This window comes from Agrilus planipennis, unplaced genomic scaffold (genome assembly GCF_000699045.2).
Source record: "Agrilus planipennis isolate EAB-ADULT unplaced genomic scaffold, Apla_2.0 scaffold42, whole genome shotgun sequence".
Taxonomy (NCBI): Eukaryota; Metazoa; Arthropoda; class Insecta; order Coleoptera; family Buprestidae; genus Agrilus; species Agrilus planipennis.
This window is the reverse complement of record NW_020438888.1, coordinates 660,202-676,475: the sequence shown is the minus strand read 5'-3', so window position 1 is coordinate 676,475 and position 16,274 is coordinate 660,202. Positions and strand designations below refer to the sequence as shown.

The following is a 16,274-nucleotide window of genomic DNA, read 5'->3' as shown; positions in this document are numbered from 1 at the left end:
ATATACATAAGTAGGTATATGTCTACATAAAACTAGTAAGTAAACTGTGAAATTTATCATAATACAAGGTTTCATCGACGACTACATTATCACAAAAAATTAATTTACCTATCCCACCAAAACGATACTTTTTCCTGAATAAAAAGTACCCCATGACCTTTTTTGTACCCCTGACAATGTGTACAAAATTTCATGATACGTTTTACCGGCGGCGTTTTCCCAAGCGCAAGTTTTTTTTAAATTAAAAAACGAGAAGAATTACTATTAAATTTTTTACCACGCATTGAAGAGTGAGAGATAAAGTCATTTATCTGATCAAAAAAAAAAGCGAATAAATACGTGTCTAGACCCAGCTGGGTTAGTAGATACTCTTTATTAATTTTTTTATTTTAATTTGCCCAATAAAAGCACATAAATCATTAATAAAATAAAATAAATCAGTTACAAATGAAGGTAGGTAAAACCATATAAGAACATCTACTGAACCTAAAGAAATTCTTGATGGATATTTTCCAGAGGTGGACTTACAGTACAGCCACTTAGAACAAAATCCATTCGCAAATCAGACTAAACAATCAATGTTAACTGCCTCTCACGCAGTATAACAACTTGATCGATATTAAGGATTCATCCTCATTAAAACAAAAATTTGAAGTAGCTGATTCAAGTTTTGAATGACTTTTGGATCGAACTTGTACATGAATACCCTGCAGTCGTTGAAAAGGTTATCACGGTTCCTGTTTCTGCTTGTATCGACTTAAAGATTACAAATTTAGACTAGACTGAATCTCACTCGAGATATTCGAATTTAATTGTCGGATTAAATTTGAAAAAAGAAAAAAAACGATACAATTATTTATTACGAAACGTTATCGAAAGTCTGAAAAAATCACAGTAAGATTTCTAAATTTAAGTATTTTTACGTGGAAACACACCATTGTTTATTATCTTCTTCGTAGATTGAGAGATAAGCGACATCGGCAAATTAACGACTTAAGGACTAATTGTATGTAAATTAATTTGTCTTATCGAGCAGTTTTTTACTAAATAGATGTCCCGAAGTAGTAAATGAACTTTTGATTGGCGTCTTGGGGACCTCAAGAACATCAACGGAATTGAATTTAAAGTCCCAAGATTTTTAACCTATTTCAACCATTAAAGTTTACTCTTAAATCATTTAATAAGTGACAACCCAAAAATCTAAAACTATAAACTAACAATAATTTCTGTGAAACTTTAGAAAATTAACCAAAATCAAACTTTTGTTATCAACATGAATAAGTTTTTATAACAATAGCACAAAGAAACGTTTGTGAAACGTAATATGGGGCAACAATTCTTAGAAAATTAAAAAAAAAAAGGCAAATTTACACAAAATTTAGGGACACAATTTTTATGTAGATACATTGTTTTATTTCCAAAATGAATATTAACTTATCGTCATTGGTAAAACCCAGCGTGTATCAAACCTTAATGGTAAAGCCAAAAAAAATATCCAATTTTATATAACGAAAAACGTATTTAGGGTTTTAGGGTGAGTAAAGGCGGTATAAGCGATTGACAAACACACGCAGGATAACACCCGCTTCACCACCTTAACACACTTCTAATTATGATTAGCCGTCATTGATATAGATACTGTTTAGTATCATAAGTATTAATTTTTTTTTAGAATTTATGCATGTGATAAGCCACAATAGAACTTTTTCACAAGACCAATGGTCTAGACTGAGTAGAATTCTTAAAAAAAAACGGTCTTCTTAATGTAGGTACTGAAACTTTCCAATGTTCTGTAGTTCAAAAATCTGCTCATAATAAAATAACAAAAAAACTGTAGACTTTATGGGAAATTGATTGAAATTAAATTTATTAACAAGGAGAATGAGTTTTTTTTTTTAATTAATTTTTCTTTCTTTTGAATATCGAAAATTGAAAAGAGCAAGCAAACAGTGGAATTTATAAAAATATCTGTGAGAAAGATATTCGTTTGTCAATACAAAAACAATTTTTAGCTTTTTTCAGTGGGTAACGATGAGTTCCCGATTTTCTCCATTTTTTACACCACAGAAGTAATTGAATAATTATAATAATTGAGTTGTTCATATAAAATGGAGAGGAATCGTTAACATTTTTAGTGAATGAAATAATTAACATAGCTAGAAAGTCCCTATCTTGAATAAGTCTAATATAAATGTAATATCAATTGAAACAAAATTTCCTCAAATTTTACAGATACGATTATTATATCCATGAGTACTTTCACGCGCGAACACACTAATTAGCTTTATCATTAATTAAGAGATGCGCGAAATCGGTAAAAATCATATAAATAGGTAACCCGACCCAACTGAGTTAGTTAACTCAATTTGCTGAACGATTTTCGTTTGAAAGTTGCTAATTAAACTGAGTAAAAATGTTTAAGCATTTTTCAGCGATTGTTTTTCTTGCATTATTTTCATTTGCTTACTCACAGGTCTCGCCAGGCCAATGTAATGACAAAGACAGAAAGAATGTTAAAGCGGTAAAATCTTTCCAAGCAAAGAAGGTAAGTAAACTGTATTTATAATTAAAACAAAAAAAAAAACAATACATTCACCTGCTTCATAATTTTTTTTTCATAGTTTGCAGACAATGGGGCGCCATATTACGCTATAATGGCAAACTCACCTATCTTCGATTGCCGGGTCGAACGTTATTTTGCAACGAGTTCTAAAAACTTGCTTACCGTTTATGAACACAAAAATCTAACCACCGGTGTAAAAGTTAGAGGGCAAGGTGTAGTAAAAGTATCACACGGTTCCCAATTACAAGGGATAGAATTAGATTATCCCAAAGAACCTAAACGATCTGTATTTAAAGTCATTGGAGTTAAATACGGTGAATTCGCCATTCTTTACCAATGCTCCAACATTGACAAGGCTCACAGACGGGGTAAGAATAACTATATCCATATATATTACTGTAAAAGCTCTAAATCTCAAGATTTACCTACATGCATAAGTTAGTACATGTAAGAATTGCTATGAAATTAACGATTTTTTGAGCTTTTATCGCCGGAGTTTCGTACCTGCTACGCTTTATCAATGATGCTTTACAAAGTATGCAACCAACTGTACAGCCGAATAGACACCCGCTAAATTTTTTGCAATTATGCGCGATCGCCTCTAATACGTCAAAATTCGGACATACAGACCAGATATAGAATGTAGTCATAAAAAACCTTTCCATTTTTTTATTACATATTTTAAACGTCAGTTTAATTCGGTTAATTTTTAACCGAAAAGTCCAATTATAGATTATCTTAAAAAGTCACGTACAATCAAGGTTTGCCTAAAACATTATTACACCTAATACAATTAGAAATTACTTATCAAACATTTCAAGAACTTATCGGTAATGCTTAATAAATAATTTCTCATTTAGTATACCTATATTACATCGTCGTTGGAAAAACCTAACATGTATCAAACTCTTACAGTAAAAGCCCCAAAAATTATACAATCCTTTATTCGGGAGAATGTATTTATAAAGAATGTACTACTCGTTACTATTTATTATCAAAAATATTTAATTTTTTTAGAATTTCTCTATGTTCTAAGCCGCGAGAATTATTTGTCATCAAAACTAGTATTAGAAGCGAGTGATATCCTCGATGCTAACGGTATCGATAAAGATTTTCCACTTCCTGGTATTCAACAGGACCTACAAGCCTGTGCATAATAATATNAATACTTTTTCCTAAATAAAAAGTACCCCACGACCTTTTTTGTACCCCTGACAATGTGTACAAAATTTCATGATACGTTTTACCGGCGGCGTTTTCCCAAGCGCAAGTTTTTTTTAAATTAAAAAACGAGAAGAATTACTATTAAATTTTTTACCACGCATTGAAGAGTGAGAGATAAAGTCATTTATCTGATCAAAAAAAAAAGCGAATAAATACGTGTCTAGACCCAGCTGGGTTAGTAGATACTCTTTATTAATTTTTTTATTTTAATTTGCCCAATAAAAGCACATAAATCATTAATAAAATAAAATAAATCAGTTACAAATGAAGGTAAATACATATATGAACATCTATTGAACCTAAAGAAATCCTTCAAGGAATATTTTCCAGAGGTGGACTTACAGTACAGCCACTTAGAACAAAATCCATTCGCAAATCAGACTAAACAATCAATGTTAACTGCCTCTCACGCAGTATAACAACTTGATCGATATTAAGGATTCATCCTCATTAAAACAAAAATTTGAAGTAGCTGATTCAAGTTTTGAATGACTTTTGGATCGAACTTGTACATGAATACCCTGCAATCGTTGAGAAGATTATCACGGTTCCCCTTTTCTGTTTGTATCGACTTAAAGATTACAAGCGATATTTTCAGTTTACACCTACACTGCTAAAAAACAAATTCAGAACTAGACTGGATCTAGACTTAAGGACTTATTGTATGTAAATTAACTTGACTTATCCAAAAATTTTTAACTAAATAAATGTCTCAAAGTAGTAAATGAACTTTTGATTGGCGTCTTGGGGACCTCAAGAACATCAACGGAATTGAATTTAAAGTCTCAAGATTTTTAACCTATTACAACCATTAAAGTTTGTTTTTAGCCACGATATAAATTATTTTAATTTAACTTTTTTGGATGTAAGAAAGATTTTAACTACATATTTATTAATTAATTTAATGCATACCATATATATGTCTTCGCTCGACTACCTCTTAAAACATTTAACAAGTAACAACCTAATTGTAAAATAACAATAATTTCCAAAATGACCAAAATCAAATTTTTGCTATAAACATGAATTAGTTTTTAAAACAATAGCACAAATAAACGTTGGAGAAACGTAATATGGGACAAAATTCTTAGAAAATTAAAAAAATTAAGTTTAAACAAAATTTCCCCAAAAAATAGCGACACAATTTTTATGTATTGAAAATGACGACAAAAGTGACGATTATTTCACAAATGTGATCGCTTCAGCCGTTTCGAAAATTATCCCATACAGACAGACAGACAGACAATTGCCGTTACTGTCTAAATAGCATACAAATAACCGTATACTTTGAGACACTTCAATTTTACTTACACGTACTTACATATGTATGTATCGAATGCGAGGAAAGCTGCATATGTTCAACATATATACATTTTTTCATTATAAAAAAACTCTTAATTCGTTTGTCAATACAAAAATAATTTTTAGCATTTCCAGTGGGTAACGGTAAGTTGCTGGTTTTCTCAATTTTTTCACCACAGAAGTTATTGAATAATTATAATAATTGAGTTGTCCATATAAAATGGACAGCAATCATTGATATTTTTAGTGAATGAAATAATTAACATAATTAGAAAATCCCTATCTTGAATAAGTCTAACATAAATGTAATAACGATTGAAACAAATTTTCCTTAAAATATACAGATACGATTATTATATCCATGAGTACTTCCACGCGCAAACACACTAATTAAATTTATTATTCATTAAGAGATGCGAGAAATCGGCAAGTTTGAGACTGAAAAAAATTAACTATTAGTTACATAATGACACAAAACTACATTAATTAATTTTCCATATTGAACAAACTTATTATAAAAAAATGTTTCCTGAGTGAATTTTGTTATCACCCGTTCAGGAATAGGAGATAACGCCGCTTATCCGATGAGAAAACACATAAATACGCGACTACACCTAATTAGGTTAGTTAACTCAATTTACTGAACGATTTTACTTTAAAAGTTGCTAATCAAACGGAGTAAAAATGTTTAACCATTTTTCAGTGATTGTTTTTCTTGCATTATTTTCATTTTCTTATTCACAGTTGGATTCGCCAGGTCAATGTAATGACAGAGACAGAAGAGATGTTAAAGCGGTACAANACTATCTGACGTGAAGGAAATGCTTGAAGTTAACGGTCTCGATAATAAATTGCCACTTTTCAGTGTTCAACAGGACCCAAAAGTCTGTGCCTAATAAAATAACAATAAAACTGTATATCTTGGGGGAAATTGAATAAAATTAAATTTATTAGCAATGTGAATGAGCGTTTTTTTTTTTTTTAAATCAACTTTTCCATTTTTTTAACACACATACCTATATATGTATATGTCTACATAAAACTAGTAAGTAAATACGGTGAATTCGCCATTCTTTACAGATGCTCCAATATTGACAAGGCTCACAGACGGGGTAAGAATAACTATATCCATATATATTACTGTAAAAGCTCTAAATCTCAAGATTTACCTACATGCATAAGTTAGTACATGTAAGAATTGCTATGAAATTAACGATTTTTTGAGCTTTTATCGCCGGAGTTTCGTACCTGCTACGCTTTATCAATGATGCTTTACAAAGTATGCAACCAACTGTACAGCCGAATAGACACCCGCTAAATTTTTTGCAATTATGCGCGATCGCCTCTAATACGTCAAAATTCGGACATACAGACCAGATATAGAATGTAGTCATAAAAAACCTTTCCATTTTTTTATTACATATTTTAAACGTCAGTTTAATTCGGTTAATTTTTAACCGAAAAGTCCAATTATAGATTATCTTAAAAAGTCACGTACAATCAAGGTTTGCCTAAAACATTATTACACCTAATACTTACAATTAGAAATTACTTATCAAACATTTCAAGAACTTATCGGTAATGCTTAATAAATAATTTCTCATTTAGTATACCTATATTACATCGTCGTTGGAAAAACCTAACATGTATCAAACTCTTACAGTAAAAGCCCCAAAAATTATACAATCCTTTATTCGGGAGAATGTATTTATAAAGAATGTACTACTCGTTACTATTTATTATCAAAAATATTTAATTTTTTTAGAATTTCTCTATGTTCTAAGCCGCGAGAATTATTTGTCATCAAAACTAGTATTAGAAGCGAGTGATATCCTCGATGCTAACGGTATCGATAAAGATTTTCCACTTCCTGGTATTCAACAGGACCTACAAGCCTGTGCATAATAATATAATAATAAAACTGTGTATCTTGGCGGAAACTGAATAAAATCAAATTAATAAGCAATGTGAATGAGCATTTTTTTTTAAATCAACTTTTCCATTTTTTTAACACACATACCTATATATGTATATGTCTACATAAAACTAGTAAGGATTGTTTTTCTTGCATTATTTTCATTTTCTTATTCACAGTTGGATTCGCCAGGTCAATGTAATGACAGAGACAGAAGAGATGTTAAAGCGGTACAATTTTTCCAAACACAGAAGGTAAATAAACTGTATTCATAATTGGAAAAAAAAAACGATGCGTTCACCCGCTTCATATTTTTTTTTTTTATAGTTTGCAGCAAATGGGGCGCCATATTACCCTGTTTTAGCAAACACAAAAATCTTCGATTGCCGGGTCATACGTTATACTTCAACTGGTCCTAAAAGTATGAATGCCGTTTATGAACAAAAAAATGTAACCAGCGGTGTAAAAGTTAAAAGGCAAGGGAAAATAACATTAGCAGACAGCGCTTATTTACAAGGGATTTTGGAAATGGATTATCCCCAAGAACCTAAACTATTGGTATTTAAAGTTATTGGAATTAAATACGATGAATTCGCCGTTCTTTACAGATGCTCCAATATTGACAAGTCTAACAGACGGGGTAAGAATAGCTATATCCATATATATTACTGTAAAAGCTGTAAATTTAAAGATTTACCTACATACATGAGTTAGTGCATGTAAGGATTGATATGAAATTAACGATTTTTTGAGCTTTTATACCCGAGAAAAAGTATTTATAAAGAAACTACCTTGTATTTTATGTGAAAAGGCCTGAAACTGATACAGTATAAGTCGCCTATAAGTCGTTACTCTTTAGTATCAAAAGCATTTCATTTTTTTAGAATTTCTGCATGTGATAAGCCGCAATAGAAGTTTGTCATCAGCACAACTATCTAAAGTGAATGAAATGCTTGAAGTTAACGGTCTGGATAATAAACTGCCACTTTCCAAAGTTCAACAGGACCCACAAGTCTGCGCATAATAAAATAATAAAACTCTATATCTTGATGGACATTGAATAAAATTAAATTTATAAGCAATGTGAATGAGCATTTTTTTTTTAATTCAACTTTTCCATTTTTTTAATATACATGCCTATATATGTATATGTCTACATAAAACTAGTAAGTAAGCTATGAAATTTATCATAATACCCTATGTCCTTTAATGTACCCTTGATAGTGTGTATACAAAATTTCTTGATAGGTTCTACCCGCGGCTTCGCTCGCATTGATAGAGGAATCATTGATATTTTTAGTTAATAACATAATTATCACAGATAAATAGTCCCTGTATTGAATAAGTCTAATATAAATGTAATATCAATTGAAACAAAATTTCCTCAAATTTTACAGATACGATTATTATATCCATGAGTACTTTCACGCGCGAACACACTAATTAGCTTTATCATTAATTAAGAGATGCGCGAAATCGGTAAAAATCATATAAATAGGTAACCCGACCCAACTGGGTTAGTTAACTCAATTTGCTGAACGATTTTCGTTTGAAAGTTGCTAATTAAACTGAGTAAAAATGTTTAAGCATTTTTCAGCGATTGTTTTTCTTGCATTATTTTCATTTGCTTATTCACAGGTCTCGCCAGGCCAATGTAATGACAAAGACAGAAAGAATGTTAAAGCGGTAAAATCTTTCCAAGCAAAGAAGGTAAGTAAACTGTATTTATAATTAAAACAAAAAAAAAAACAATACATTCACCTGCTTCCATTTAATTATCAAAGATTGTGTACATGTACATGTCNGCTTTATCATTTATTGATAGATGCGAGTCATCGGTAAATTTACAATTAAAAAAAAAAATACAACGTGTAATTATACAAGACGCTACTGAAGTGAAACTTCTTCAAACGCACAAACATACCGGGATAGAGGTTTAATGGTATTATTTGTGCACTATGAATTTAAATTTTACACTATACATGGCGGAGTTACCTGTAACGAACGTTGCATTAAAGCGCGCTCATGGCTCAAGCGATCCCCACTACGAACTCGACTACGTGGCCGAGTAGAGGGGGGACTCCCGTTGCATGATTTCGTTACATAGCAACCCGCTTGAAACGAACTTACCCCACGGTGCGTAAAGAAGTTTTACTTCAAAAATTTAAGCATTAGTTCCATAATAACACAAAACTAGATTAATTAATTTTGCATACTGAATAATTTATCGTTACATCATAGATGTCCCGAAGTACTAGATAAACTTTTGAACGGCGTATGTACATCGAGAAAATTAAATTTTTCTGATGTCCCAGGGTTTTCAACCTATTATGAAAAAATTATGAGTGAATCCTGTACTTAGTCTAGCCAAGTTGTTATTAATAATATCAGCAACTATATACTAAGAATTCAGATTACGTTAATTTAAAACTAGACTAGCCCAAGTGCTCAAAACTGGGGTACACGGAATAATAAGATTACTTAATGGATATTCAATTTTGACAATTTTTTTTTCCTTTTTTTTATAAAAAATCCGTAATGCACAAAATTACATATGAAAAAATAAAGTTGAAAAATTAATTTCTTGACACAAACATATACATACTTATGTGCATACATATCGAAATATACAAAATATACGGCTTTTATAATAAAGAAAATTGTTTCCCACCCGAATTTTATTATCACCGGTTGAGATGTAGGAGATAACACCACTTATTCGATAGAAAAACGCATAAATACGTGACCAGACCCAAGTGGGTCAGTTAATTCAATTTGCTGAACAATTTTGCTTTGAAAGTTGCTAATCAAACGGAGTAAAAATGTTTAACCATTTTTCAGCGATTGTTTTTCTTGCATTATTTTCATTTTCTTATTCACAGTTAGATTCGCCAGGTCAATGTAACGACAAAGACAGAAGGGATGTATCAGCAGTACAATTTTTCCAAACAGAGAAGGTAAATAAACTGTATTTAAAATTTAAAAAAAAAAACAATGCATTCACCCGCTTCATTTTTTTTTTTATAGTTTGCAGCGAATGGGGCGCCATATTACCCTGTTTTAGCAAACACAAGAATCTTCGATTGCCGGGTCGTACGTTATACTTCAACCGGTCCTAAAAGTATGAATGCCGTTTATGAACAAAAAAATGTAACCAGCGGTGTAAAAGTTAAAAGGCAAGGGAAAATAACATTGGCAGACAGTTCTTATTTACAAGGGATTTTGGAAATGGATTATCCCCAAGAACCTAAACTATTGCTATTTAAAGTCATTGGAATTACTTACAACGAATTCGCCATTCTTTACAGATGCTCCAATATTGACAAGGCTCACAGACGGGGTAATAATAACTAAATCCATATATATTACTGTAAAAGGCGTAAAACTGATACATTTGTTGGTCTCGTTACTCTTTAGTATCAAAAATGTTTAATTTTTTTTAAAATTTCTGCATGTGATAAGCCGCAAGAGAAGTTTGTCATCAGCACAACTATCTGACGTGAAGGAAATGCTTGAAGTTAACGGTCTCGATAATAAATTGCCACTTTTCAGTGTTCAACAGGACCCAAAAGTCTGTGCCTAATAAAATAACAATAAAACTGTATATCTTGGGGGAAATTGAATAAAATTAAATTTATTAGCAATGTGAATGAGCGTTTTTTTTTTTTTAAATCAACTTTTCCATTTTTTTAACACACATACCTATATATGTATATGTCTACATAAAACTAGTAAGCTGTGAAATTTAAAATAATACAAGGTTTTACCCGCGGCTTCGCTCGCATTGATATCCTAAGTACTAGTCAATAATCATCGACAACCATATGAAACTAATTTTTCTATCCTTAGGGAACACGATTTCTTTTCTTGATAAAACATTCCCTATGTCCTTTTCTGTATCCCTGGCAATGCATGTACAAAATTTCATGATGATTGGTTAAGTAATTAAGGTGTGAAATCGTAATAAACAAACAAGCAAACTTTTTTACATTAAAATTAAAATTACAATTTCTAATAGATGTATTCGTTCATTAATACTAAAACAATTTTACGCATATTCCTGACTTTGTTCATTATTTAAATCACGAAAATAACCAGGAAATATTTTTTAAAACAATAAACCATTTAAACATAATAATGTATTCTATAGTCTCTAGTGCATTCATCAACAAAAGAAGTCATGTTCGTACCATTATCTAACCCAAGCAGTCGAACGAAATTTTAAAAAACCCTAGTCCTTACACATTTAACTCAATGGCCTTTGTGGCATTTCACGCATCTTTTGCGGTTTTTCTACAATCTTTAACTGAAAAATGAAATATGATTATAGGAGTTGTAAAATAATGTCTCTCACATTTACAATCCCAAGGAATTGTTAATATTTATTATTCTTATTTCATCAAAATACATTTGTATTATGTTTATTTCAGTACTAAGTTAATTCCTTTTAAAAATTTTATACGTAACAAAGTATTCCACGCTTGTACGTTTTTGTTTTGTCTTTTTCGAATCTATTTTTGACTTGTATATTGAACCGTCAATTGTTTCGGTTTTTGTTATATTTAAGGATCAATGTCACAACACATTTGTGTCCACTTAAAAAGAGATATCTTATTTGGAATAAATTTTCACTTATCTTGCAAAAAAATTAAAAGGCGAAGATAATTTTTGAAAAACACACAAAAACTTAATTGTACCTATATAGATATGCATCAGACAACAACTAGTATTTGTTCAGAAAAGTCCTTGGACAATTGCGCATTCTTTTATGCTACAAATTACAACCTTTGAATTAAAAATTATCTGAACCCTGCCAAAACACGAAAAATATTCCAACCGTAATGCAATTTATCTACTGCATCATAAATGCATGTTAGATGCTTCTAATTTCTATTGTCATTGTACTAGAAATTCGCTGCAATGAAAATAGTAGGTGCCCAAGATGTAAGTCTTGCGGTACACCTAACGTAGAAATTTATCGCCTTGTCTCTAACGTATAGATTAATTAAGGTTCTACTACGAATTAAATTGGCTACTTTTGCTGTACATCAAAAGTTCCTTATTCACGGTTTCCTTATTAGCGTTTTCATTATTCGCGGATGAAAAAATTGCAACCCGGTTCCTATATTCGCGGCTAAAAATTTCATTATTCGCGGTTGCAATCGGTAAACAGAAAAAGATTCGGTGTCATTTATTAGGGGAATTGACCGCTCGTGTCCAGTGTGAATTTTTTCGAAAACATGGGTTTCTATTATAAACACTGTGATTTAACGCTGCGAGATAAATATGTAATTTTTTGTATGGTAATAGACAAAGGTGCACACTAACTCGGTACGTTTTTGGTTTTTAATAATACGGTCATTAAAAGCTTTTACAAGTGCTTAAAATTGATACTTCTTGTAGGACACGTATTTTCAACAGAAATTAAAAAATTAAAAACTAGCCTTCGACAAGCTTTAGAACAAAGCTTTATCTATCTTACTACAATATTTCAAACCTCTGTCCAAAATATTAAACTCATGATATCTAGAACCGATAAGAATGTTTTTACTCTACGGCGCGTGTACTACTGTATCCCCTTAATGTATCGGCATCTTTTGGGTATGTACAGTTGGTACCTGCCGAAGCGGCTTTTATAAAAAATGTAACCGAGTGGACTAATTTCAAAATTCAAAAAATGTGCGAATTTATCAATACATTGATTTTATTTTGATACATATTGGTTTTATTTTGGAATCTATCCGTACGTATCCCCTATGATTCCATACTAAATTCGCGGCATATTTACTGTAATACACAATGCACACATATATAAAACACATAAGTGCCATGTATCAAGTTTGAAAACAGAATTGCACACACGGTTTTGCACCCAACAAAGAAATTAACTTCGTATTTGGCCAACATCCAAAACTGATACTACGACGACGGCATACGTACGTATAAACATTTCTAATAATGTTACCCCGAAAAACGAAACTTATAAAAGCCAAGTCGACAAGGCGTAGACGTTGTTTTTTGAAAAAATATTGCCCTTAGCAAAACAGTCGCGTAAACCATAGTACACACCCCACGAAAAATATTAAAACGCTTTTCGCCTTTGCTGTTTATAATCGATGCTTTTCCAAGTGATCTCGTAACACGGCTCTATGTACGAATTATAAATAAATGTTTTGAAATAAATCTCCTTAGTTACCGTGTGGACTTTTCGAAGATCAGAGTGAACAGGGTGATTTCTTTTCAGTGAATGCTTGTTTTGTGATCAAACTTAACAGTGAAATAAAACCAATAAGAAAAGTCACAAAGAAACAAAGGTAGTTATTGTTGTTATTTTAAACATTTATATAAACACAATTATATAATATAATATTAAGGCATGTTAATCTCAACGGCGGCTGACTAGGCCATTTAGGAAACAAAATAAAATCGAAAATGCAGTCTTAGTCCGAGTTAACGCTAACCTGGTCTAAGAAGAAACTATCAAAAAGTACGAAATACTTCAATTAATTCAATTATCGTTTAATTACTCCAAATTGTTGAAAGACAAAATAACAATTGTCCTTATGTAATTTGTTTTTGTGGACAACAAAGAGAAGCTTGTGCCAATTACTAATTAAAAACACGTTCTGATAATATAATAGCTAATTTCGCGCTGATTTCTTTAACAGCTACTACACAAAATTTGTCTTACAGATTCAATGTCAGAGCTATTTCTGTGTTACGGAATATTCCAAATTCAAATTAACCTGCGGTAAACTTTGGTTTAAAATAGAACATGTTTTGTGTATAACTCTACCACATAAGCTCGCAGTCTGCGAGAAATTAAGGCGTATATCAATGGTGTATGAAGAACTAAATTAATTGAGTATGATCATAATCGTCGAAGGTATTTAACTATGACAACAAAATTTAATTATACGTATTTTGTAGCGAAACAAATACTTTAAGGTCTATGATTCTATTGTTCTTTGTTCCCGCCTACCATACAACTTAAAAAGACATTCCCCGAATCCCTAAAAACTTCGGTAGGTCGTCAAATTTTGTTTCCTTTGTCGCTTCTTTGTTTGTTTCTTGTCATTGTCATGTGTTCGTGTGAAATAACGCTCAGAGTCGATGTTTTTCCGGTGACGTCAATCGACCAAACAAACCACGTGTATCCCTCGGGATAATTGCCAAGTTCTCAATTGGACGCATTCTCTCATGCGGAATCTGTAGCTACTCTCTGTCTACATTTGATAGATTCGATTCTATAATATGCGTATATAATACGAAATCCGAGGCGTCAAAAACAAGCAATTCCCGAAACAAAAGAAGCACGATAACAGGCATGCAAAAATTGGAAAATATATTAGGAAAATCCTAGATAATTAGATCCGATTCAAAGCAGTGTCATTTTTCGATTATGGCTTCCCAACAACCGCATAAGATTACATATTCAACCTCCACATTAAAACATATGTGTAATTTGTAGTGAAATAATTAATTTTGTAGAGCTTGCCGATTCCTAAAAATCTGATGATGATCTGTTAGCTTGAAATCATGCTAGCAGATCATGGCTTAGAAAACGACATAACTAGAACCATATTTTGTAGCTAATATGTAGTGAATTTGTAGTGAAAGAATTAATTTTGTGGTGTCTGCCGATTCCAAGAAGTCAAATGAACTGATGCTAGTCTGATTTTTCGATATCTATGGACTACAAAATTAATTCATTCACTACAATTTCACTACAAATTAGCTACAAATTATGATTGCAAATCAGAGATCAACTGAAACAAAAATATGATCTTCTAGTGTGATGTTAAGCTAGTGATTCGTCCAATTTCTCGAGACCTACAGACACTACAAAACTAATTATTTCACTACAAATTAGCTACAAATTACGATTCCAATTAGATCGTTTTCCAAGTGCGAGATCAACTGAAACAACAATGTGATCTGTTAGCATTATATTGAGCTGGCAGATCATCCAATTTATTACAAATTAACTACAAGTTACACATATGATTTAATGTTAGGATTGCATAAGTGATATGCCAGCTTGATACACATTACAATCGTTATAATATGACAGTCCGTAACTAGCTGGACGAGGCTACACCCTTCTTATCACGAACCCAATAATGTGCTAATTTCTAAAGTACCTAACTTTATAAAAAATTCAAAATGCGGGATGTAGATAGCACGAGTTCAAGTGACATCCTCCTAAAGTAAAGAGTAATTAAAAGCCGTTGTTTAATTAATGTGCTTCAACATTAGGCCAAAATTTAAACGCTGAATATTTTCTATTGGCTTCAAGTTAATCCCTGTACCCCTCAAAAAACACTAAAGATACTCGAAGTAGGTTGTGATTGTAGCACAAAAATTAATTCTTCAGCAGTAAAAAAAAATTTAATTTTCCATATGCCTTTCTTGGATTCTTTTGGCTTTAATGAACCTTGACAACCCCACAGCCACTAGTGTTGTGGCTAATTTCTGGCTTTCATTCCTATCTTACGGAAAATTCACAAATTTCAAGCCCTATTTTGAATATCTACTAGAATCACACCCGCAGTTAAGACTGAAGAAAGAATAACGCTATTTAAAAAAAAAAAACTAAACCCCTGCTTTGCAGTTTTTGAATGTTGACTTCATTTGAAGCTAGAGTGATATTTTACAAATTATTATTAATTAACTTTGACGCTTGAATAGTGTTTCCGCCTTTTTATCTCGTTTTCTTCGCAGTTGGGTTTTTTAGATTTTTTTATTTATTTTTTTTTCTCAAGTGGCTTGTTTTATCAATTGAACATCAAAGGGAGCATAGTTTTGATCGTTCTTTTATCATTTGACGTGAGCAACGATTAGAAACCAATTAACTGTTTTACCTTGAAATCACCCACTTATCTTGCCACTCATCGTATCTCGATACGTGAATAGATTAGGTATGTGAGCAGCAAAATTTTGGAAACATAAAATTCATACAAAGTTTATTTTATATATAAATATAAAAATAAAATTCTAATGCAAATAATTCGCAAGGTCAATAATTTACTACTAAAGGTTAATAAACTTCAGCTAATAAGTAAATGAAACTAACAACTTTGACTTTTGGTTGAAAAATTGCCATTACTATTCAAGAAGCCCCACGAAATATAAGCATTGCTTCTTTTAATTTTACCTGACGAATGCATACGTAATTATATAACAGCGTATTTTGTACTTCGGTCTTTTCACTGGCGACTTACGAAAGCGCTTACGTAAAGAAAAGCTTTAAGACACAAAATTTGTCTT

General features: G+C 31.5%; 2 protein-coding genes and 1 long non-coding RNA gene across 3 annotated transcripts in view; all 3 read left to right on the top strand.

Moving 5' to 3' along the window:
• Positions 1-2,346: 2,346 nt before the first annotated feature.
• LOC108744982 lies at positions 2,347-7,061 on the top strand. The gene is made up of 4 exons (XM_025981766.1): positions 2,347-2,545; positions 2,622-2,931; positions 3,581-3,685; positions 6,960-7,061. The coding sequence occupies exons 1-4, from the start codon at positions 2,414-2,416 to the stop codon at positions 6,992-6,994; spliced, it is 582 nt and encodes a 193-aa protein (XP_025837551.1). The 5' UTR covers positions 2,347-2,413; the 3' UTR covers positions 6,995-7,061.
• A 2,493-nt stretch (positions 7,062-9,554) lies between these two features.
• Positions 9,555-10,654, top strand: LOC108744981. The gene is made up of 2 exons (XR_003232603.1): positions 9,555-9,961; positions 10,032-10,654. It is a non-coding gene; the product is annotated as an uncharacterized LOC108744981 (long non-coding RNA).
• A 2,306-nt stretch (positions 10,655-12,960) lies between these two features.
• The window catches only part of LOC108744948 (ankyrin repeat and protein kinase domain-containing protein 1), a 12,797-nt gene continuing 9,483 nt past the window's right edge, over positions 12,961-16,274 (top strand). The window contains exon 1 of the mRNA XM_025981713.1: positions 12,961-13,318. The gene's annotated coding sequence lies outside the window, so the exon portion shown is untranslated. The remainder of the gene's footprint in view (positions 13,319-16,274) is intronic.

Bases quoted from the DNA above. Each gene is read 5' to 3' on its own strand.
- LOC108744982 (XM_025981766.1), top strand. From the start codon at position 2,414: ATGTTTAAGCATTTTTCAGCGATTGTTTTTCTTGCATTATTTTCATTT. The intron at 2,546-2,621 runs GTAAGTAAACTG...TTTTTTTCATAG, and splicing joins AATCTTTCCAAGCAAAGAAG to TTTGCAGACAATGGGGCGCC. The intron at 2,932-3,580 runs GTAAGAATAACT...TAATTTTTTTAG, and splicing joins TGACAAGGCTCACAGACGGG to AATTTCTCTATGTTCTAAGC.